Below are 24,761 nucleotides of genomic sequence, written 5' to 3' on the forward strand. Positions count from 1 at the left end.
GAAAAAAGTTTTATTCAAGAACTTTCTAGTCCAGCATTTTTTTAAATTGACATGTATTCACACATACACACACAAATAATACAGATACATAACATTTTTCTGAACGATTCAAGAGTAAGTTACTTGCATAAAGCCCTTCACCCCAAAATATTTCAGTAAGCATTTCCTCTAAATAATAATATTCTCTTACATTTACACAGTAGAGTTTTCAACTTCAGGAAATTTAATATTGATACAATATTTTTATCCAAGCAAACGATATGCCAATTTTTTAGTTGACCTAATAATTATCTATGTAGCGTTAATTCTTTTTTTGAATATTGGAATTTTATTATTTTTTTTTATACAGCAGGTTCTTATTAGTTATCCATTTTATACACATCAGTGTATACATGTCAATCCCAATCTCCCAGTTCATCACACCACCACAACCCCACGCTGCTTTCCCCCCTTGGTGTCCATACGTTTATTCTCTATCTGTGTCTCAATTTCTGCCCTGCAAACCGGTTCGTCTGTACCATTTTTCTAGGTTCCACATATATGCATTAATATATGATATTTGTTTTTCTCTTTCTGACTTACTTCACTCTGTATGACACTCTATAGATTCATCCACGTCTCTACAAATGACCCAATTTCGTTCCTTTTTATGGCTGAGTAGTATTCCATTGTATATATGTACCATATCTTCTTTATCCATTCGTCTGTCGATGGGCATTTAGGTTGCTTCCATGACCTGGCTATTGTAAATCATGTTGCAGTGAACATTGGGGTGCACGTGTCTTTTTCAATTATGGTTTTCTCTGGGTCTATGCTCAGTGGTGGGATTGCTGGGTCATTAGGTAATTCTATTTGTAGTTTTTTAAGGAACCTCCATACTGTTCTTCATACTGGCTGTATCAATTTACATTCCCACCAGGAGTGCAAGAGTGTTCCCTTTTCTGCACACCCTCTCCAGCATTTGTTGTTTCTAGATTTTTTGATGATGGCCATTCTGACCGGTGTGAGATGATATCTCATTGTGGGGTTTTTTTTTGTTTTGTTTTTTTTTTTTTTTTTTTTTTGCAGTACGCGGGCCTCTCACTGTTGCAGCTTCTCCCGTTGTGAAGCACAGGCTCCGGACGCGCAGGCCCAGCGGCCATGGCTCACGGGCCCAGCTGCTCCGCGGCACGTGGGATCTTCCCAGACCGGGGCACGAACCCACGTCCCCTGCATCGGCAGGCGGACTCTCAACCACTGCACCACCAGGGAAGCCCCAGGGAAGGGCTTTTAAAGGCAAGGTGAGGGAGGGGGTGGCGGGATACCTGATCAGCGTATGGACGTTCTTCTGACTGGTTGGTGGTGAGGTAACCAGGTGGTATTTCGGGAAGGAGTCAACGTCATCAACCTTCTGGTTCCAGTGGTCTGGGATCTACACGCCGGTGGTCAGCATGCCCTTACCTTCTTCCACCCAGTGGGGGTCTTAGTATCTGCAAAACAACTCAGGGATATGACTCAGGTATGATCTATAGCCCTTGAGGAGCAATTAAAGGTCCATGACTTTCTCTTATGGCTAAACTATTATTATTTTGTGTTGCTTATCTGTTTTCCTCTGCTTCTGCATTTTCTCACTTCTATGATTATATTTGCTCTTTGGAACTCGGGGAAGGCCTAGGAGGCTAAAGCTTTTCTACAGACAAGAGGCGGGGGACACAGGGGGTCTACCCCCCAGAAGTCTCTGCAGGGTCCTGCTCTGTTTCACAGGGATCAATCCGTGCCCTGCCCTGGCCGGGAGAGGGCCGCTCCCTCCTCCCTGGGCCCCCTCTTGCTTTCAAACGTGACCTCACACTCTGGGAATGGTCTACGCCCCCAGAGTGGGAGCCCTAGCCCCCAGCCTGGGGCCAGGCCCAGAGTAGGCCTTGGTGAAGGTGTCCTATGAGTGGCTGGGAGCACATGGTTCTCCCACCCCTGGGCTGGGGACCCAGCAGGTCGGCACCTGGGGGACCAGACTGGATGGGATGCAGCCTCAGCCTGGGCCTCCCCTCATCCCTCCCCAGAGCGAAGCGGTGGAGATAATGGATCAGATCGTGCACTGGGTGCAGGAGGACCCCTCTGGGCTGGGCCGGCCCCAGCTCCCTGGGGCCCTGGCCGCGGAGTCCATGGCGGTGCCCATGCTGCTGCTCAGCCTGGTGGAGCAGCTCGGGGAAGCTGACGACGAGCTGGCAGGCAGCTACGCGGAGCTGGGGGACTGGTGCGCTCGGAGGATTCTGCGGCACGTGCAGGTGGGGCAGGGCAGCGGGCGGACGGCGGCCGCCAGACAGGGCCTGGGGAGCTGGGGGGCAGGGCGACCCCCTACGCCCCACCCCCGGGGCGCCTCCTCCGCCCGCACCCACCCCCGGAGCCGGGCGCCGATGGCTCCCTTTACAGACGGGGAGATGGGGCGAGGTGCAGCCCAGAACCCTCGGGAAGGGAAGGAGGGCCCCGGGGGAGCCGGGGTGGGTGCCAGAGCCCCAGGCAGGTCAGGGAGCAGGAAGCCTGGCCAGACTCAACTTCGTCCCAGGCCTCTGCACAGCCCAGTCCCCCTGGTCTCAGCCTCCGCTCAGTGCCTTACGCTCCCCACGTCAGGGTCCCAGGCCCAAAGCAAGGGTTAGGACAGGTCCAGACCCTTGGGAGTGAATCGGCTCCTCCTCCAAAGCCCCTCTGAGCGAGGCCACCCAAGCCTGCAGATCAGGAGGGAGGGGGCGTGGGAGGGCGCGTCTTTCTTGTTGGATGATGGGGCGGGGGTCAGGGGGTGCTGAAGGCCAAGCTGCCTTCTACTCCTCCCTCGGCAGAGGGGTGGGCAGGCTGTGCTGGAGAATGTGGCAGAGGATGGCGAGGGGCTTTCTGGCTGCTTGGGGAGACACCAGAACCCAGGTGAGGGGCGAGGTGGGCTGGGGGGCGGCCCGGGAGGAGGGAGGCGGTCAGCCTTGGTTCTGGACTCCAGATGCGGGGAGTGCCCTCCTCCCTCCGCCCTCAGCACACCGAGGACCAGGCAGGGGAGGGGGGACGGGCCTCCCACGCTGGCGTGTCAGCAGCAGGAGGGTGACCCTGGGGCAGACTGGCAGGGCTGGGGGGCTCAAAGCAGGCCCCACAGTGGGGCAGAGAGGAAGGGAGTCAGCGGTCAGCACAGCGCTTGAGCCCCCCGCCTGGGGGAGGACACGCGGCCTGCCTTACCCGAGCGCTCACCAGGCCACGCGCTGGAAGCTGGCTGGTTCCTGTTCCGTCACGCCATCCAGAGAGGTGACCCCAAACTTCAAGCCCACGTTATCGACAAGTTCCTATTGTTGCCTTTCCGCTCTGGGTGGGATCCCGACGATGGAAGTCTCATCTACTTCCAGGGTGCTGATGGCCTATGCCCCACCCAGGTGGGAATGTACTCAGGGCTACATGGTACTAGCCTGTCGAAGGCTTTCTGCCCAGGGAGGTGCGTGTTGTCATCACCCATTTCAGAGAGGGGGACCCGGGGCTCAGAGGAGTGAACCTGCCTGGTGTGACCCCAGTGGGAAGCTCGACTCCTGTGCCGGTGGCCCTCAAGCTCACATGCACAGGGAGGCCGTGAGGGAGCGCAGGCCATGCCCACGCGGAGACACATGGCCCTTCATCTTGGAAAGGCTCTCTGAGTGACCCTAAGGCATCAGCAGTGGGAGCAGCCGGGGTTTCGATTCCAGGGCTCAAGGGGCACCCACCCCAGCCCTGCCCTTTGGGAGGGGCTACTTGGGCTACATCTGGCCCAGGAAGCTAGTCGCGATCTGATGGGCGGTTAAGGCCCACAGAGACGTTCATCCCGTGGTTAAGCTCCAAGAGCTTGGGCCAGATGGAGTCTGAGCCAGGGCCCGAAAGATGGGGGTGACTCTCCTGCTGACAGGGGTGGTGGAGTGGGGTCCAGGGCTCTCAGATGCCTGCCTCCGCTCTGCTCTCAGCTGGAGTGGGCCATGAAGCTCTGGTGGCCGCACAGCGAAGCCATGATCGCCTTCCTCATGGGCTACAGTGAGAGCGGGGACTCCGCCTTGCTGAACATCTTCTACCAGGTGGCCGAGTACACTCGGTAAGTGCTACTTCCTGGCCTCAGCGGTGTGGAGGAGACCGCAGGCACGGCACACCCCCTCCTTCCCCCCCTCGCCGGACGTGTTCCCTCAGTAGGTCTGAGAGTTCCTGGAAGTCCCGGCCCTGGTGCCCTCCGTTCAGTCAAGAGAGTGGCCCCTGCCCCACTGGAGCTCACATTTGGTGCTGATGGGACCGACCATAAACAAGTAAACCAGCAAACATAGATGGTGATAAGAGCTCTGGGAAATAAAGCAAGGTCAGGGGACTGGGGGGCTAGTGGGAAGGAAAAAAGCTGGGGCTTCAGGAGGGGAGGCCAGAGGGCACTAGGCGAAGGCAGGGAGACCGGGCTGTGGCTGTCATCCTGGCTAGTGAGTGGGGGCCTGGCCCGGGGTGGGAGCTCCAGCGGCTCAGGGGTCAGAGTGTGGTCGAGCGGGAGAGGTGTGGGCTGGCCACGTGAGGCAAGGTAACCTTGGAGTACAGAAGGAAAGGAGAAGAGGGAATAGGCAGGCCCATCAAAGGAGAGAGAATCATCTGCGAGGTAGGAAGGAAGCCAGCCCCCCCGCCCCCCCCGCAGAGGTCCGAGTGCCGTGAGCAGAGTAATGAGCTGTGCCAGCTGCTGCCGACGGGCACCTCGGGTGCTGAGCCCGACGGGGAATGAAGGAAGATTCCCGATGTGTTTCTAAAGCCACGACTCACTCCATTAGTAAACCCCAGTACGGGAGGCATTACAACAGGGGGGTCTTATTCTGAGGTCTGTGGGCTTTGAAACCTGAGAGAAAATTCCACCTTTATTTGCACTAACCTCTAACTGAAATCCAGCATTCACGTCCATCATGAATGAAAGCAGTGAACCACAGTATTAGCAGTGTCCGACTTTGTCACCAGTAGAAATTCCAAATGTGTTCGTGTTATGCTGTGGTTAGAGAGGCATCTCCAAGTACTGCACACGCTCGTCACTGCTTCCAAACACGGGAGCCACAAGACCAGAGGCGATATATGTTAATATTGAATGCATTCATAGAGAACATGTGTTCGAGGTGATCGCTCTTAACTGCATAAAGTGAAATTTAAGGAATATATTTTCAAGAAAGAGAGATTGTATCGAACAATCACAAAGGTTATAAACAACAGGTAATTCACTATGCACTAATCATCATAACAATACAGAAAGCAAAAATTCAGACATCCATGGAAAGCCTGGACAGGAAAACAGTCAAATCCTTTGTTATCTTCCCGTGTCATATCCAGTAGTCGAATAATAAGTAAGGACATGGGTAATGTCACTGGAAACATAGAATGAACAGATACAGAACTAGTTTTCCCCCCTATGAAGAATACACCTACTCATAGGTCCGCATTTAAAAAGACATTTTTGGTAGTGGACTTCAATGTCACTGATTTATTCTATGGTCCTTCTGAGAAGGGGTTCCACTCAGGTCTCTATCTGAGGAGGAAGGGCCTAGGCCAGGGCTCTGAGGTCTATCCTGGAGCATCTGGAAGGAACTGGGCAGGAGAGAAGCGAGGAATTTGGAAAGGGTCAACAGAGCTGCTGGGCAGGGGCAGGCTTCAGGTGGCTCCGAGGGAGGGGGAGATGTGTTTGGGACCTGTGGTGAGTAAGGGAGAAGTCAGACCTCTGTACGGGGTATCTACAATGTAGCGTCTACAATGTAGCGCTATCTACAATCTCATCCACTGCAAGACAGTCCTCTGAAGCAGGGAACAGGAGCTCCAAAGGAATAACTTGTTACAAAGTTACATGGTAGGTCAGCACTTCCTCAGGGTTCCGTTTCTTTTTACATAGTTTTTTAAAAATTATATTTATTTACTTTTGGCTGCGCTGGGTCTTTGTTGCTGCGCGCGGACTTCTCACTGCGGTCGGTAGCTACTTTTGTTGCGGAGCACCGGCTCTAGGCGCGCGGGCTTCGGTATTTGTGGCGCACGGGCTCTAGAGCGCAAGCTCAGTAGTCCCAAGCAGGGTTTTTGTTTTTGTTTTTGTTTTAAATTCCATCTTGCAAGGTTTCATCTCACAGCCTGCGGCCCCTTCCCCAAGTGGGGTTAACTAGCTGCAGACTCAAAACTCCACCCCCCCCCCGAAGAAAAAGGAAAAGACCCTTGCTTTCATATTTGTCCAGGAGGCGGGACCTCATTTAAAAGCACTGATTCTGGAGCCGGGGGTCAGCCCGGGCTCTGACCCCGAGGTAGCGGTTTAGTGGGAACGGTGAACGCCCCTTTCCCAGGCCTGTGGCATCTGGGCGGTTCCTGCAGGCGCTGCCTGTCACTGCCTCACTGTTATTGCAGTTTCGCGATCCCGAGTACGGGGAATGGTTTGCCTACCTGAACCGAGAAGGGAAGATCGCCCTCACCATCAAGCGGGGGGGGGGGGGGGGTCCTTTCAAAGGTGAGTGGGGGAAAGGGCGGGGCCTAGGGGCTCGGGGCACTCGGCTGCCCACGGCCCTCCAAACCCGCCTTCCCGCCTCTCCCCGCAGGCTGCTTCCACGTGCCGCGGTGCCTCGCCATGTGCGAGGAGATGCTGAGTGACCTGCCGAGCCGCCTCGCCCCGGCCTCGGCCCCGGCCCCGGCCCCGGCCCTCAGCGCCCGGTCTCTGCCCGCCGACCCCGCCCGCCGAGGCGCAGAATAAAGCCAAGCCTGCTCCACTGCCCTTGTGTGTGAGCGTCTGTGGGGTGTCGGGTGGGGGACCAACCACCGCCTTTGGCTGGAGAGCACCTGCTCGCCCTGCCAGTGACCCGCCCCGCGCGCTGGACCCTCCCACCCTGCCAACAGGCCCGCCCCGCGCCGGGGTCCGCCCGGCCATTGGCCCGGCCCGCCCCGCGGAGAGGCCCCACCCCGCCCTTGGCCCTCCCTGCGCATGGCCGAGCGGCCGGGAGGGTGGGCCCGGCGTGCGGGCTCGGCGGCGCGCACTTCCGGCCGGTGGTCGGTTCCAGCGGACGCGTCATCTTCCGGCGCCGTCCCCGCGATCGCGGACTCAGCCACAGCCCCAGCCACAGCCCTGGCCTGGCAGCCCCGGCGTCTCTTCGGAGCGCGGTGGCAGCTGACTGCGTGTTCACGACCCGCTGGGAGCCGCGAGTCCCGCCGCCGTTATGAACATCCGCAATGCGAGGGTGAGGGGCTGGGGCCGGAGGCTGTCCGCGCCGCGTGGGAGCGGGGCCCGGTGGCCGCGTGCGCGTGCTCCTGAGGGGCCCGGCCGATCACCGGGCCAGCCGCCCTGGGCGCCCTCGGCCGCCCGGCGCGGAAAAGTGAAGGCCACGTCCCCGTGGGGCTGGATCTACCCGAAGAGGAGGCCGGGGGAGCCAGGGGGGCAGGGCCGGGGCTGCGAACTCTTTCTTTCCGATGTCGGGTTTCCGTTGGATGGTGTCGGGGAGCTTCCTGGAGCTCAACGTTCATTCCTGGAACAGTCAGTTTTTGCACAGCGGCTGTGGGCCAGGCCTGTGCGGAGACAGTCCCAGCGCCCGCCCAGCCCTGTGGGGGGGCGGGGGTCGCTGAGTAGACAGAGCAGGGTTCTAACACGACCGAGGCCTACTTAGTCACCGCAGCCCCCGGCCTGACTGCATTCCACTGCCCTCCTCTCCCACAGCCAGAGGACCTGATGAACATGCAGCACTGCAACCTCCTGTGCCTGCCCGAGAACTACCAGATGAAATATTATTTCTCCCATGGCCTTTCCTGGCCCCAGGTGGGCAGCTGTTGAATTTGGGGATGAGGGAAACCAAGCCAAGGAAATTCCACCCTGGGTCGGCTTGGGACGAGCCGGCGAGGTCGTGAAGAGTCCGGGGGGTGCATGGGTCAATGAGGCCCTGAGTGTTTCCGGCTGGGGTGGCGGGAGATGGATAGGAGGCGCCTTGAAGAGGGGCGAAGAACAGGGCCAAGGTAGGGGCAGTATTCCCACCTGTGTCTGTCCACTTCTTCTGGGTTAAGGAAAGGGGGCACGGTGTGATGTGGGAAAACCAAGCCACTTGGCCTGGAGGTCAGGAGCTGTCACTGAACTCGCTGCCCGATGGGCTTCTGTCTGTCATGCACACAGCGACAGGCAGGTGCTGGGGCCAGGTGTCCGATAAGGGCGCCTCCAGCTCTGACAGGAACTTGTTTTCTGCCTTCTCTTTCCTCCCTGTCACCCAGCTCTCTTATGTCGCTGAGGATGAGAATGGGAAGATTGTGGGGTATGTCCTGGCCAAAATGTGAGTCACCAAGGACGGAGGGACAAGCCTGGTGCCTGACCTGGGGGTGGGGGGAGGAGGGACACCGACACCGCACGTGTCTGATGGATGCTGCCTGGGTTGGGTTGGGTTTGGTTTTTTTGTTTCGTTTTGTTAATTAATAGACTGTTCCTTTAGTTCAGTTTCCTCTCACATTAACATCTTGTGGCACATCTGTTAAAATGGGTGAACCGATACTGTTACATTACTGCAGAAACCCATAGTTACATTGTTTTACTCTTTGAGTTCTACGTTCCATGGACAAAGGTATAACAATGTATCCGATACTATAGTATCAAACAGAGTAGTTTCACTGCCTGCCCTCCCTCCCTCCCCTCTCCCCGGGAACCACTGATCTCTTTACTGTCTCCATAGTTTCGCCTTCTCCAGAAGGTCATATGATTAGAATCATACAGTGTGTAAACATTTCAGACCACCTTTCACTTAGTCATATGCATTGAAGTCTCCCCCCACGTCTTTTCATGGCTTGAGAGCTCCTTTCTTTTTAGCACTGAACAGTATTCCATTGACACTGCACATGTCTTTTGGCTGCTGCCTGGGGTTTGGAGAGTCCTGGCTCTCCCCCGTCCCGGGACTGGATGCACTTTGGGGTTCACGCCTAGCCCGTCTCCTTTCTTCTTGCTCTAGGGAAGAGGGCCCGCACAGTGTGCGCCATGGACACATCACCTCGCTGGTGCGTAGGGCCCACCCAGGCTCTGGTGGGGGCGGGGGCGGAAGTTAGTTGGAGCCGACCCGAGGTCCCACTTTTCTCCCACCAGGCTGTGAAGCGTTCCCACCGGCGCCTTGGCCTGGCTCAGAAGCTGGTGGACCAGGCCTGCGGAGCCATGATCGAGAACTTCAATGCCAAATACGTCTCCCTGCATGTCAGGAAGAGGTGGAAGCCAGGGCCGAGGGAAGGGGGGTGGGTAGGGGGATACTGTCTGTTTTGTTGGGTTTTTTTTGAATTTTCTTTTATTTATTTTTATACAGCAGGTTCTTATCAGTTATCTATTTTATACATATTTGTGTATATATGTCAATCCCAATCTCCCAATTCATCCCACCACCACCAGCGGGGATACTGCCTCGATGTGGATCTTGGGCTGCCTTGGCTTTTGGAGAAGATCGGGAAGTGGGCTTAGTGGGGAGGGGGACCGGGAGGAGGGGCAAGACCTGGATGTGCTGTCCCTGCCTGGCCTCGTCTGTACAGCTCAGCAGTGCCTTATTCCCCTGCAGTAACCGGGCCGCTCTGCGCCTCTATTCCAACACTCTCAACTTTCAGTAAGTAGATCTACATTTTTCTCATGGAGTGGGATGGTCCCCAGGTCTGGCTTATCCAGGTGGCTGAGATGGGCTGAACTACCTTCCAGGCAGGGGCGTGAGGGCGGCTAGGGCTAGCTGAGATGGGGGAGCGGGCTGTGGACAGCACTCTTGGGGGCAGAGCACCTGCCTGCTGCAGGCTGCTTGAGGCATGTCGCACTTCTGGAGGACGCTTGGTGTTTCTTGCTTGATGCTGGTGGCGGCTATGCTGGAAGGGCAGCACGGTGAAGAGGTTCGGAAGCAGAGACAAGGGCCCAGGACAGGAACAGAAGCCAAGGAGCAGAACTGAGTCACCAGGCACCCAGAAGCATCTAAGTGGGACCAGAAGAAAGGATAGATCTGAGCACGTCCGCACAGGAAGGGCCAGTGGCAAGAGCAGTGGAGGGATCTAGAGCCCTGGGTGTCCTAGTGGATGAGGCTGGGTCCACTCAGGGATGTGGCAGTCTCTGTGTGCCCAGCGCAGGACAGAGAGAGCCTAGCAGGGAACTGCTCTGCCCAGTACATTGTGGTGAAAGCTGCTGGAAAGTGAGGCTGAGATGGGCTGTCCATGGAGGGCCCACTGAGACAGCGTCAGCTTCAGCTTGGTGGGGGACGAGGAGGGACTGTTGGGAAGGGAAGTGGCCTCCGGGCTGGGTATTTGAGGCAGGATCTTTGGCCTGGATGCAAATGCCTCTGGTGGTTGACAGTTCTAGGGTCTTAAGGCTGGCAGGGCCGTTCTGGGCCATCCAGACTGGCTCCCTTTTCAGTGGCAGGGTGCCCAGGTCTGCATACACACCTCCCAGCGCAGGCTTGGCCCCTGAGCTGCTCGGGCTAGGGGCCATGCTGCCTGGTAACGACCACCAAGAACAGAGGCCCAGGCAGCAGCACCCCTCCCCGGTTCCAGTTGTTAGGTATACGAGCCAGCCATGCATGCCCAGGAAGTGACAGGGAGCAGGGCAGGGAGGGGAGGGGAGGGGACTGCCAAATTCAGGGCTTCAGTTCACAGGAAACCACAGACACAGATCCTTGGTGGCCAGGTTAGGGATGAGGGGCAGTGGCAGGATGCCAGGGCTGGGGGGCAATAAAGGAGCTGGGTGCTACTTACTGTTGGAGAAAGCAGAGGGAAGACCATGTTGGAAATGTCTCCCAAAGGGTCCTTGGGGGGGGGCAGTGACACCCTGCCCCACTAGCAGATGATGCCAGAAGGCTGAGGAGAATTGCCCCCGATTTGGGTTGCCCTCCTTCTCTCCACCTGCTGCCCCCAGGATCAGCAAAGTGGAGCCCAAATACTATACAGATGGAGAAGACGCATACACGATGAAGCGGGACCTCACCCAGATGGCCGATGAGGTAAGAGTCCTGCAGGTAAGAGTCCTGCGGGGCCAGGGCTGCGGTCCCCAGGCAAGGCGAGCAGGGGTGGCCTGGGACAGTTGGAGGCTGCGTCGCCAGGAGTCCTGGCCCTCCTCACCTTAGCTTCTGTAGCTGGCAGGCGGGGAGCCAGACCTTGGCAGGACCTTAACGAAGGCCATCGGCCCAAGATTCCATTCTCCGAGGAAGAAGCCCGTCCTGCCCAGAGGCTGCTGTGAGAGGAGAGGGAGGAGGCCCCTAGACGTGGCTGGCCTCCAAGGCTCGGGGTCAGACAGAACCGGGCTGAAGAGAAGTCAGGGTTCTGCCCAAGGCTCCTCGGGGGCTAGGGCCGTTCAGAGGGCTCCACGGCAGCCTCGTGAGGGAGCCATGATCACCTCCACTTTACAGGAGAGGAAACAGGCCCAGAGGCCTGTTTAGGTCTTCTGTCCATTTTTGGATTGGGTTGTTTGTTTTTTTGTTGTTGAGCTGCATGAGCTGCTTGTAAATTTTGGAGATGAATCCTTTGTCAGTTGCTTCATTTGCAAATATTTTCTCCCATTCTGAGGGTTGCCTTTTCGTCTTGTTTATGGTTTCCTTTGCTGTGCAAAAGCTTTGAATACATATTTGTGTATGTATGTCCCATTTGTTTATTTTTGTTTTTATTTCCCATTTGTTTATTTTTGTTTTTATTTGCATTACTCTAGAAGGTGGATCAAAAACGATCTTGCTGTGATTTATGTCAAGGAGTGTTTTTCCTATGTTTTCCTCTAAGAGTTTTATAGTGTACGGTCTTACATTTAGGTCTTTAATCCATTTTGTTTATTTTTGTGTATGGTGTTAGGGAGTGTTCTAATTTCATTCTTTTACATGTAGCTGTCCAGTTTTCCCAGCACCACTTATTGAAGAGGCTGTCTTTTCCCCATTGTATATCCTTGCCTCCTTTGTCATAGATTAGTTGACCATAGGTGCATGGGTTTACCTCTGGGCTTTCTATCGTGTTCCATTGATCTATATTTCTGTTTTTGTGCCAGTCCATATTGTCTTGATGACTGTAGCTTTGTAGTATAGTCTGAAGTCAGGGAATCTGATTCCTCCAGCTCCGTTTTTTTCCCTCAAGACTGCTTTGGCTATTTGGGGTCTTTTGTGTCTCCATACAAATTTTAAGATTTTTTGTTCTAGTTCTGTGAAAAATGCCATTGGTAATTTGATAGGGATTACATTGAATCTGTAGATTGCTTTGGGTAATATAGTCATTTTCACAATGTTGATTCTTCCAATCCAAGAACATGGTATATCTCTCCATCTGTTGGTATCATCTTTAATTTCTTTCATCAGTGTCTTATAGTTTTCTGCATACAGGTCTTTTGTCTCCATAGGTAGGTTTATTCCTAGGTATTTTATTCTTTTTGTTGCAGTGGTAAATGGGAGTGTTTCCTTAATTTCTCTTTCAGATTTTTCATCATTAGTGTATAGGAATGCAAGAGATTTCTGTGCATTAATTCTGTATCCTGCAACTTTACCAAATTCATTGATTAGCTCTAGTAGTTTTCTGGTGGCATGTTTAGGGTACTCTATATATAGTAGCATGTCATCTGCAAACAGTGACAGTTTTACTTGTTCTTTTCCAATTGTATTGCTTTTATTTCTTTTTCTTCTCTGATTGCCATGGCTAGGACTTCCAAAACTATTTTGAATAATAGTGGTGAGAGTGGACATCCTTGTCTTGTTCCTAATCTTAGAGGAAATGCTTTCAGTTTTTCACCATTGAGAATGATGTTTGCTGTGGGTTTGTCATATATGACCTTTATTATGTTGAGGTAGGTTCCCTCTATGCCCACTTTCTGGAGAGTTTTTATCATAAATGGGTGTTGAATTTTGTCAAAAGCTTTTTCTGCATCTATTGAGATGATCATATGGTTTTTGTTCTTCAATTTGTTAATATGGTGTATCACATTGATCGATTTGCGTATATTGAAGAATCCTTGCATCTGTGGGATAAATCCCACTTGATCATGCTGTATGATCCTTTTAATGTGCTGTTGGGTTCTGTTTGCTAGTATTTTGTTGAGGATTTTTACATCTATATTCATGAGTGATATTGGTCTGTAATTTTCTTTTATTGTAGTATCTTTGTCTGGTCTTGGTATCAGGGTGATGGTGGCCTCATAGAATGATTTGGGAGTGTTCCCTCCTCTGCAATTTTTTGGAAGAGTTTGAGAAGGATGGTGTTAGCTCTTCTCTAAATGTTTGATAGGATTCATCTGTGAAGTCATCTGGTCCTGGGCTTTTGTTTGTTGGAAGATTTTTAACCACAGCTTCAATTTCATTTCTTGTGATTGGTCTGTTCATATTTTCTGTTTCTTCCTGGTTCAGTCTTGGAAGGTTATACCTTTCTAAGAATTTGTCCATTTCTTCCAGGTTGTCCATTTTATTGGCATAGAGTTGCTTGTAGTAGTCTCTTAGGAGGCTTTGTATTTCTGCAGTGTCTGTTGTATCCTCCTTTTTCATTTCTAATTTTATTGATTTGAGTCCTCTTCCTCTTTTTCTTGATGAGTTCGGTTAATGGTTTATCAATTTTGTTTATCTTCTCAAAGAACCAGCTTTTAGTTTTATTGATCTTTGCTATTGTTTTCTTTGTTTCTATTTCATTTATTTCTGCTCTGATCTTTATGATTTCTTTCCTTCTGCTAATTTTGGGTTTTGTTTGTTCTTCTTTCTCTAGTTCCTTTAGGTGTAACATTAGATTGTTGATTTGAGATTTTTCTTGTTTCTTGCGGTAGGCTTGTATAAATAAAAACTTCCCTCTTAGAACTGCTTTTGCTGCATCTGATAGGTTTTGGATCGTCGTGTTTTCATTGTCATTTGTCTCTAGGTATTTTTTGATTTCCTCTTTGATTTATTCAGTGATCTCTTGGTTATTTAGTAACGTATTGTTTAGCTTCCATGTGTTTGTGTTTTTTACATTTTTTTCCCTGTAATTGATTTCTAATCTCATAGCGCTGTGGTCAGAAAAGATGCGCGATATGATTTCAATTTTCTTAAATTTACTGAGGCTAGATCTGTGACCCAGTATGTGATGTATCCTGGGGAATGTTATGTGCGCATTTGAGAAGAAAGTGTAATCTGCTGTTTTTGGATGGAATGTCCTATATATATCAATTAAATCTATCTGGTCTATTGTGTCATTTAAAGCTTGTGTTTCCTTATTAATTTTCTGTTTCGATGATCTGTCCAGTGGTGTAAGTGAGGTGTTAAAGTCTCCCACTATTATTGTGTTACTGTCGATTTCCTCTTTTATAGCTGTTAGCAGTTGCCTTATGTATTGAGGTGCTCCTATGTTGGGGGCATATATATTTATAATTGTTATGTTATTTCTTCTTCTTGGATCGATCCCTTGATCATTATGTAGTGTCCTTCCTTGTCTCTTGTAACATTCTCTATTTTAAAGTCTATTTTATCTGATATGAGAATTGCTACTCCAGCTTTCTTTTGATTTCTATTTGCATGGAATATCTTTTTTCATCCCCTCACTTTCAGTCTGTATGTGTCCTTAGGTCTGAAGTGGGTCTCTTGTGGACAGCATATATATGGGTCTTGTTTTTATATCCATTCAGCAAGCCTGTGTCTTTTGGTTGGAGCATTTAATCCATTCACTTGTAAGGTAATTATCGATATGTATGTTCCTTTTACCATTTTCTTAATTGTTATGGTTTTGTTTTTGTAGGTCCTTTTCTTATGTTTCCTACTTAAAGAAGTTCCTTTAGCATTTGTTGTAGAGCTGATTTGGTGGTGCTGAATTCTCTTAGCTTTTGCTTGTCTGTAAAGCTTTTGATTTCTCCATCGAATCTGAATGAGATCCTTGCTGGGTAGAGTAATCTTGGTTTTAGGTTCTTCCCTTTCATCACTTTAAATATGTCATGCCATTCACTTCTGGCTTGTAGTGTTTCTGCTGAGAAATCAGCTGTTAACCTTATGGGAGTTCCCGTGTATGTTATTTGTCATTTTTCCCTTGCTGCTTTCAATAATTTTTCTTTGTCTTCAATTTTTGCCAATTTGATTGCTATGTGTCTTGGCGTGTTTCTCCTTGGGTTTATCCTGTATGGGACTCTCTGTGCTTCCTGGACTTGGGTGGCTATTTCCTTTCCCATGTTAGGGAAGTTTTCGACTATAGTCTCTTCAAATATTTTCTCGGGTCCTTTCTCTCTCTCTTCTCCTTCTGGGACCCCTATAATGTGAATGTTGTTGCATTTAATGTTGTCCCAGAGGTCTCTTAGACTGTCTTCATTTCTTTTAATTTCTTTTTCTTTATTGTGTTCTGCAGCAGTGAATTCCACCATTCTGTCTTCCAGGTCACTTATCCATTCTTCTGCCTCAGTTATTCTGCTATTGATTCCTTTTAGTGTATTTTTCATTTCAGTTATTGTATTGTTCATCTCTGTTTGTTCTTTAATTCTTCTAGGTGTTTGTTCTTTAATTCTTCTAAGTCTTTGTTAAACATTTCTTGCATCTTCTCAATCTTTGCCTCCATTGTTTTTCCGAGGTCCTGGATCATCTTGATCATCATTATTCTGAATTCTTTTTCTGGAAAGTTGCCTATCTCCACTTCATTTAGTTGTTTTTCTGCGGTTTTATCTTGTTCCTTCATCTGGTACATAGCCCTGTGCCTTTTCATCTTGTCTACCTTTCTGTGAATGTGGTTTTTGTTCCACAGGCTGCAGGATTGTAGTTCTTCTTGCTTCTGCTGTTTGCCCTCTGGTGGATTAGGCTATCTAAGAGGCTTGTGCAAATTTCCTGATGGGAGGGACTTGTCTAGTCCATCTTTAAATATTAGAGTTTTTTCAGTCTCATTGCTAGAACCTCTTGTTTATTCATTCTTTCCTCATCCTTTAGGTAATCTCACCCATTCCCAGGGGGTCCTCTACAATACTATCTCTATAGCCTCAGGCTGGGGATTTTTTGTTTTGTTTTGTTTTGTTTTTTGCTGCACCTGCGGCTTGCAGAATCTTAGCTTCCTAACAGGGGATTGAATCTGGACCCCCTGAAGTGGAAGCGTGGAGTCCTATCCACTGGATCGCCAGGGAATTCCCAGCCCCAGCGTTTATATATCTGTGCCAGATCCCTCCCTTGGGCTCCTCAACCTGCATATCCAGCTTCCTATCTGACGTCACTACTCGGCTGCCCCCAATTCATTAATTCATTCCCTTGCCAAATATCCACTGGGTACCTACTCTGTGTCGGTCACTATGGTAGGGACTGGTGTACAATGCTGAATAAAATGCACTTGGTCCCTGCCCTCATGAAGTTTACATTTAGTGGTGGGGGTGTGAGAAAATAAGCAAGAAAACAAACAAAAAATAGTGAAATCCACTACTTTTTTTGAATTTTATTTTATTTTTTAAACAGCAGGTTCCTATTAGTTACCTATTTTGTACATCTTAGTGTATATATGTCAATCCCAATCTCCCAGTTCATCCTACCACCACTCCCCACCACCACTTTCCCCTCTTGGTGTCCATTCGTTTGTTCTCTACATCTGTGTCTCTATTTCTGCCCTGCAAACTGGTTCATCTGTACCATTTTCCAGGTTCCACATATGCATTAATATAAGATATTTGTCTGAAAACCACTATTTTTTGAATAAAGTAAGCTGCAGTAATAGAGAATGCTTTTAAAAATGTGTGTGCAAGTGTAGGAGGCCTACTTACAATAGCCAGGGAAGATCTCCCTGGAGGTACTGTCATGGAAGCTGAGAGTTCAAGGATAAAAAGCAATCGCTCATGGGAAGAACATTCTAGATAGTAGCAACAGCATGTGCAAAGGCCCTGCTGAGGAAAAGAATGAGAAGTATGTGAAGAACTTAAAGGAAGCCACTAAGGCTGGAATATGGTGATTTAGGGAAAACAGTGACAGTTAATCTAGCCAGAAGGTTAGGAAAGTATCAGATTATCCAGGATGCTTTAAGTCATAGGGAGGATTTGCGGGGTTTATGCTAAGAACAGTGGGAGCCACCGAAAAGCTTTAATCCAGGAGAAGCACTTGAGCTGATTGGTATTTTTGAAAGCTGACTCTGGCAGCTCCGTGGAGAATGAGTCATAAAGGGGCAAGCATGGAAGCTGGAAAAAGGACTTTAAGGCTGTGTGAGCTATGGCGTGGCTTGGACTAGGATAGGGGTTGTGGACAGGGTGAAAAGTGGATAGATCAGAAAGATAGTTGGGGGAGTTCCATGGTGGTCCAGTGGTTAGGACTCAGCACTTGCCTGGTCAGGGAGCTAAGATTTCCCCATGCCCCATGGCATGGCCAAAAAAAAAAAAAAGGTAGTTGGGAAGTTGAAACAGTGCAGAAGAGTCTACCTAAGAACTAGACCCTGGTGCTATAGAATGTCTGGTTTGAAGCCTGGCTCTGCCACTTCCTAGCTGCATGGATTCGGGCAAATCCATAATTTCAGTGTCCTCATTTATAAAATGACTATAATAATAGGAGTTATAGGAAGTATCAGGATGAAATGAGTTAATATACATAACATTTCTTAGAGCATAATAAGCATGATTGATATTAAGTGTTAGCCATTAATATTAATGATGCATTGGTTATGCAGGGTGAGGGAGGTATCAATGGTGATGCCAGATTTCTAGCATGAGCTGCTGGATGTCTTCTTGAGACACTAGAGTAGCAAAACTTCAGTCTTGGGTAAAACTGATGTTTTACTTTCTCCATGTCTACTGGAAAAAGTCACACAATTGGGCAGATTGAGCCTATTGTAAAATCCATGATCATAGACCTCAAATGAGACTTCAATATGGCCCAGGAATTTTACTACATATTTTTGGTCAATTCACTCACCTTCCTTCTGCAACCATTTTTTACAACTTTCTCCACTCTCCTCTAACCTCCTACCCCAGCACCACCTCCCACCTGCTCCCACACGTTCAATATTTGACCACAACTCTTATTTCATAGAGAAAATAGAAGCCGTTAGATAGGAACTCCCGTCATCTTCTGGCGACCAAACACACGTATCTTACCCATCTCTACACCCACCCTACCTTCCTTTTCCCCTGCTACATAGGATAGTGGTTCCCAAAGTGTAATTAATTCCCCAGAACAGAACAGGAGAGTCAGCAGTGCCTGGGAACTTGCTGGAAATGCAGATTTGCAGACCCCACTTCCAAATCTATAGAATCACAAACTCTGGTGGAGGAAGGGGCAGCAGCCTGTTTTAACAAGCTCTCCAGGGAATTCTGATGCACAAACCAATGCAAGAGAAGAATGATGCCTCTTCTCATTGAAGGCCATTCCTTTACTTGTGCTTGGATGATGTCCTCCCCTGCTTTCCTGGGAATTTTATGTCATTATCTCTTTTTCCTCACGTATATTCAACCTCTCCTTCTCAACTGGAGCTTTCTCATGCACACTAAAACATGCTTTAACACAACATTGTAAATCAACTATACTCCAATAAAAATTAATTTAAAAAAACAAAACAAAACAAAAAAATAAAACATGCTCAAGCCTTTCTCACATACAAAACTGTCTCTTTCAATCTTTCATCCCCTTCTGGCTACCACAGGATAGTTTTCCTCCCCTCCACAGCCGAACATCTTGAAAGAGTTGTTGCTGGTGTGGGATAATGGGTAGTCAATAGTCTTATGAGACTCCCACTGCTGGTGGGAGGGAAAATTGTTACAGCCATTTGGGAGGGCAGTTTGGTAGTACAGTAACTATTAAAATATAAAAAGTGCAAGCAGTGTCTATTAAAATTTAAATGAGCATTCCCTTCTTGTTGCCTTCTTTGACAGGGTCAGTGTATATAAGGCAGTTTTCTGCAGAATTGTGAGCGACTGGGGAAAAAATAGAAACAACTTAAATGACTATCGGTATAGGAATGCCAAATAAATTATGATACAGTATGTAATATCGGTAGTGCGTTTATTAAAATAATGAAGTGGCTCATTCTATACATCATGTTATACTATTTAATATATGTTTATGTAAAACATATGCACATGTATATATATGTGTGTACATTAAATTATGTTATTATCTATAACATTAATATGTTAATACCCAGAAAAAGGCCAGGAAGGACATGCCAAACGAATAACTATGGTTACCTCTGAAAGGTGAGGAAGACGACCAGGATTGGTAGCAGCGGTCAAAGAGGATTTTAGTCCTGTCTGTAACGTTTTCATTTTTTAAAGGAAAATATATTTATGTATTACTTATATAATTAAAAATCAAATAAAAGAAAGAGTTGTCAAAAAGGAAAGAGTTATCTATACCAGCTACTCCATTTTATCACCTGTCACTCAATTCTTAACCCACTCCAATCTGGCTTTTATCCAGATCATTTCCCCAGAATAGCTCTTTCATGTCGGAAATGACATCTGTGTCACCACATCTAAAAGATAAGATGTTTTCTGCTATTTTACTTGGCCTTTTTTTGTTCTTGGCCACTTTCTCCTTGAAACACTCTCTTCCCTTGGGCTTCCAAGCTCTTTTGTATTTAACAACACATTCTTCTGGCTTTCCACCTACATCTCTGCCTGATCTCTCTCTAACAACTCTGCAGCTTGCCTATCCTTCTCTACTAGACTACAAATTTGTTGAATTTTTTTCAAAGGCTTGCCCTGGATCCTCTTCTCTTCTCATTCTGTACTCTCCCAATAAGTGATTTCTTTTATCATCCATAAGCCATCAACTTCCAAATTTGCATCTCCCATTCCATGGCTATATGTTCAGCTGCATGTTTGATATCTCAATTTGTAACTCTCAAGTCTCCTCAAGTACAATAGGTCCCCCCAAAACCCCTCTTAATCTCTCTCTATCCCCTTAAATCTAGTCCTCTTTCAATATGCCATGCCTTAGTGAATGGTTCCACCATCCATCCAGTTGTGCAAGCCAGAGACCGATGAATCTGCCATGACACTTCCCTTTTCTCTCTCTCTCTCTCTTTTTTTTGGCCACACCGGGTGGCATGTGGGATCTTAGTTCCCAGACCAGGGATCGAACACCGAGCCCGCTGCATTGTCAGCGCAGAGTCTTACCCACTGGACCACCAGGGAAGTCTGTGGTGATCATTTCTCAATGATCCCTGTAATAAAGGAATATAGGTACCCTTTTGATAACAAGTTGATATTGGTGCAGAAATACAATTCAGTCAGAAACTCTATAGTATCAGGGAAAAAACTAAAACTCTCCATTCTCACCATATCACAGAGCATATAAATTACAAGAATAATTACTCAGATGGAAAACTTAATCTTCAAAGTGTTAAGCCTGTGAAATCAAGCTATTTCAGTGGCTGCCTTGTTGTACGAAAGTGGTAGGTGTGGATAAAAGGAGAAGATCCAGAGTTAACAATTGACTAAATGGGGGAGGCAGACAGAACTTTAATACAGTGTGAAAGTGACAAATCACAAGTATACACAGGGTGTAGTGGGAGCACATACAAGGGGCACTTAATCCAACTCTGTGGTATGTGTGTGTGGTGTGGTATATATGCGGAGTGGGGGGCTGTCAGGGAAGATATGCTAGGAAAGGTAACTTTCCACATTAACTGAAATATACAAGCAAGATTTCAGCCAAGCAAAAGGTGGGAGAGGAGGGTGGCAGGGTCTGCAGAGGCTACTATACCAAGGAACAGCAAGGATCAATTTGTTCAGAGACTAGAGAGAACGGCCTCTTCGTGTAACTGAAAGTAGTTCTTTGGAGCAGGATCAGAGAGTAGATTGACTATGGGAGTGGCATCTCCATCCTCCACCCTCCTCCCCTGCACAAAATTTTGATGCTGGAGCGGTGTATGTATGTGAGGGCGAAGGGTTAGGTCATGCAGGTCTTCCCGAGCAAAGGCAGAGTTTGTACTTAATCCTTAGGGCAATGAAGAACCAGGACAAGATGTTTTCCACTTTTTATTTCAAGATAATTTTAGGTTTACTGAAGTGTTGCAAAAGTAGTACAGCAAGGTCTCATTCACTGAACTTCCCTTAACATAAACATCTTACATAACCACGGTAGAATGATCAAACTAAGAAATCAAGGTTGGTACAATACTACTAGCTACACTACAGACTTCATTGGGATTCCACCAGTTTTTCCACTAAGGTCCTTTTTTTGTCCAATCCAGGACCCACATTGCATTGAGCTGTCCAGCAAAGGATTTTAAAGAGGAGTGTGATGTGATCACATTTGCAATGTCAGTTTGAGAGAAACATATTTAGATTTTGGGCAATGGGGAAGGAAAAAGTGAGTCAAGTTAGGAAGCCCAGGGAATAAGCTAGTCTGGCCCTGTTGGCACCCTATGAAAGTTATGATGTAGCCTCTGGAGCTGACACACTGGCCTACCATGGCACATTTAGTTTCCTTTCTGATGTTCCGATATGCTGATTTAGAAACATGGTTTAACTAGAGCATGATTCCACCGGATCACAGTATTCCTTTGTTCTACTACTCAATTTTGGTATGGACACATTGAAGTGAACTGGAAAGAGGATGGGAACTGCAGCTTGGATATTTTTAACTCCAAATGGTTAGAAACATGGGGAAAAAAATAACTATTAAACACTTAGTAGTTGCATTTTCTTTAATGTGGCCTGAAGCATCTGCTTTTGTGAAGTGCCATTCCTTGTGTTTCCCTTTACAAAATTGTCTGAGTGACACTGCATGTCACGAATTGCATGGTTAAATCTCTCTATGTGCCATTGTCAAAGATAGCTCCGAACTTGAGATTTATATGCTTTGCTCAATCCTTTACTTGCTTGTTTCTGGAACATTCTTAGTTGATGTAGCTGGAAGCGTAACAGCTACGTTATAAAATGAGTTTATTTCTTTTTTATTACCAGACATTTTTCACTTCCTTTTTTTTAAATTTTTTTTTTTGGCCCACACCATGTGGCTTGTGGAATCTTAATTCCCTAACCAGGGATCGAACCTGGGCCCCCTGCAGTGGAAGCACAGAGTCCTAACCACTAGACCGCCAGGAAAGTCCCTCTCTTTCTTTCTTTTTTTTAAAAAAATATTTATTTATTTACTTTTGGCTGGGTTGGGTCTTCATTGCTGTGCATGGGCTTCCTCTAGTTGTGGCGAGTGGGGGGGCTACTCTTCGTTGCTGTGCGTGGGCTTCTCACTGCAGTGGCTTCTCTCGTTGCGGAGCATGGGCTCTAGGCACGCAGGCCTCAGTAGTTGTGGCACGTGGGCTCAGTAGTGGCTCGCAGGCTCTAGAGCGCAGGCTCAGTAGTTGTGGTGTACAGGCTTAGTTGCTCCGCGGCATGTGGGATCTTCCCGGACCAGGGCTCGAACCTGTGTCCCTTGCATTGGCAGGCGGATTCTTAACCATTGCACCACCAGGGAAGTCTTTCACTTTCTTTTAATACCATTATTTTTAAGAACTATATTAGATATCAGGAGACCTGCTTTCTAGCCTTGACTTGGTCATCTATTAGCTGTGTGACCTTGGACGAGCAAATTAACTTCTCCTGTTCTCAGTTACTTCACATTAAATAACTACCCTGCCAACCTCATATAGTCAGGTAAAATAATGGATGGACACAAACTTTGCAAACTCTACTGCTACATAAATAAAGGGGGTATTATCCTCGTTATCTACATTTACTCACATCTCTTGATTGCATCCTCTTTTGATTTCCAAATGAGGTAAAACATATAAAATGTCTATGACAGTGTAAGTGAATTCATTCATTAATTCATTTATTCTGAATTTATGTATTATGTTCTAAGTGCCCAGATCTGCACTATGGATTTGAAGATCAGCAGGAAATGGATCCTGTGCTCTAAAGCTTACTTTCAATAGAGAGAGAGATACAAGTAGGCAAATAAAATTAATAAAGTGTTCGTTCTTTACTTTTCCACCTAATACTCGTAATGGCACAGGAGAGAGAACCCGTGTCTCCCTGGAGTTTGGGGCATAGCCTACATTAAGAAATTAATTTCTTTGAAATGGAAAGATAACCCATGCTCTTGTATTGGAAGAATTAATACTGTTAAAATGGCTATACTACCCAAAGCAATCTACAGATTTAATTATCAAATTACCCATGGCATTTTTCACAGGACTAGAACAAATAATCCTAAAAATCATATGGAACCATAAAAGGCCCAGAATTGCCAAAGCAATCCTGAGGAAAAAGAACAAAGCAGGAGGCATAACCCTCCCAGACTTCAGACAATACTACAAAGCTACAGTAATCAAAACAGTGTGGTATTAGCACAAAAACAGACATATGGATCAATGGAACAGAATAGAGAGTGCAGAAATAAATCCACACACCTATGGTCAATTAGTCTTTGACAAAGGAGGCAAGAATATACAATGGAGAAAAGACAGTCTCTTCAGCAATGTTGGGAAAGCTGGACAGCCACATGTAAATCAATGGAGTTAGAATACACCCTCACACCACACATAAAAAACTCAAAATGGCTTAAAGACTTAAATATAAGACATGACACCATAAAACTCCTAGAAGAGAACATAGGTAAAACATTCTTTGACATAGGTTGTACTAATGTTTTCTTAGGTCCGTCTCCCATGGCAAACATTCTCTGATATACATTGTACCAATGCTTTCTTAGGTCAGTTTCCAAAGGCAATAGACATAAAAGCAAAAATAAACAAATAGGACCTAATCAAACTTTAAGCTTTTGCACAGCAAAGAAAACCATAAACAAAACCAAAAGGCAACCTACGGACTGGGAGGAGATATTTGCAAATGATGCAACCAACAAGGGCTTAATTTCCAAAATATATAAACAGCTCATAGAACTCAATAACAAAAAAACCAAACAATCCAAACAAAAAATGGGCAGAAGACCTAATTAGACATTTCTCCAAAGAAGACATACAGATGGCCAACAGGCATATGAAAAGATGCTCCACATCACTAATTATTAGAGCAATTCAAATCAAAACTACAATGAGAGTACACCTCACACTGGTCAGAATGACCATCATTAAAAAGTTGACAAATAACAAGTGCTGGAGAGGGTGTGGAGAAAAGGGAACCCTCCTACACTGTTGGTGGGAATGTAAGTTGGTACAGCCACTATGGAGGACAATACGGAGGTTCCTCAAAAAACTAAAATTAGAATTAGAGTTCTGTCCAGATATATGCCCAGGAGTGGGGTTGCTGGATCATATAGCAACTCTAATTTGAAAAGATACATGCACCCCAATGCACTATTTATAATAGCCAAGACATGGAAGCAACCTAAATGTCCATCAACAGATGAATGGATAAAGAAGATGTGGCATATATATATACACACACACACACATATATATATGTATATATATACATATATATACACACACACAATGGAATACTACTCAGCAATAAAAAAGAACAAAATAATTCCATTTGCAACAGCATGGATGGGCCTAGAGATTATCATACTAAGTGAAGTGAGTCAGAAAGAGAAAGACAAATACCGTATGATATCATTTATATGTGGAATCTAAAATATGACACAAATGAAATTATTTATGAAACGGAAACAGACTCACAGACATACAGAACAGAGTTGTGGTTGTGAAGGGGGAGGGGGGGTGGGAGAGGGATGTATTGGAAGTTTGGGATTAGCAGATGCAAACTATTACATATAGAATGACTATAAACAACAAGGTCCTACTGTGTAGCACGGGGAGCTATATTCAATATCCTGTAGTAAACCACACTTGAAAAAAATATGAAAAAGAATATCTATCTATATATCTGTCGACCTATCTATAGATATATATATATATCTGAATCACTTTGCTGAACACCAAAAACTAATACAACATTGTAAATCAACTATATTTCAATAAAAAAATTATAAAAAATTAATTTC

At 47.1% G+C, this 24,761-nt stretch overlaps 2 protein-coding genes across 3 annotated transcripts; both read left to right on the plus strand.

The window, feature by feature from the left end:
- The first annotated feature begins 1,849 nt into the window (after positions 1-1,849).
- LOC307180295 (N-acylglucosamine 2-epimerase-like) lies at positions 1,850-6,752 on the plus strand. Its single transcript, XM_079910473.1, has 6 exons — positions 1,850-2,261; positions 2,811-2,892; positions 3,208-3,383; positions 3,939-4,063; positions 6,300-6,460; positions 6,549-6,752. The coding sequence occupies exons 1-6, from the start codon at positions 1,998-2,000 to the stop codon at positions 6,698-6,700; spliced, it is 960 nt and encodes a 319-aa protein (XP_079766599.1). The 5' UTR covers positions 1,850-1,997; the 3' UTR covers positions 6,701-6,752.
- Positions 6,753-7,054: 302 nt separating this feature from the next.
- Positions 7,055-20,425, plus strand: LOC307180296 (N-alpha-acetyltransferase 10-like). Of its 2 annotated transcripts, none has more exons than XM_079910475.1 (8): positions 7,055-7,181; positions 7,655-7,753; positions 8,197-8,255; positions 8,922-8,967; positions 9,053-9,168; positions 9,510-9,554; positions 10,838-10,922; positions 18,988-20,425. In XM_079910475.1, the coding sequence occupies exons 1-8, from the start codon at positions 7,161-7,163 to the stop codon at positions 19,018-19,020; spliced, it is 504 nt and encodes a 167-aa protein (XP_079766601.1). In that variant the 5' UTR covers positions 7,055-7,160; the 3' UTR covers positions 19,021-20,425. The 2 variants fall into 2 exon arrangements, with proteins under 2 accessions (XP_079766601.1, XP_079766600.1); XM_079910474.1 differs by lacking the exon at positions 18,988-20,425 and adding an exon at positions 11,055-14,704.
- Positions 20,426-24,761: the final 4,336 nt, after the last annotated feature.

This window comes from Stenella coeruleoalba (genome assembly GCF_951394435.1).
Source record: "Stenella coeruleoalba genome assembly, chromosome: X".
In the NCBI taxonomy this organism is placed as follows: domain Eukaryota; kingdom Metazoa; phylum Chordata; class Mammalia; order Artiodactyla; family Delphinidae; genus Stenella; species Stenella coeruleoalba.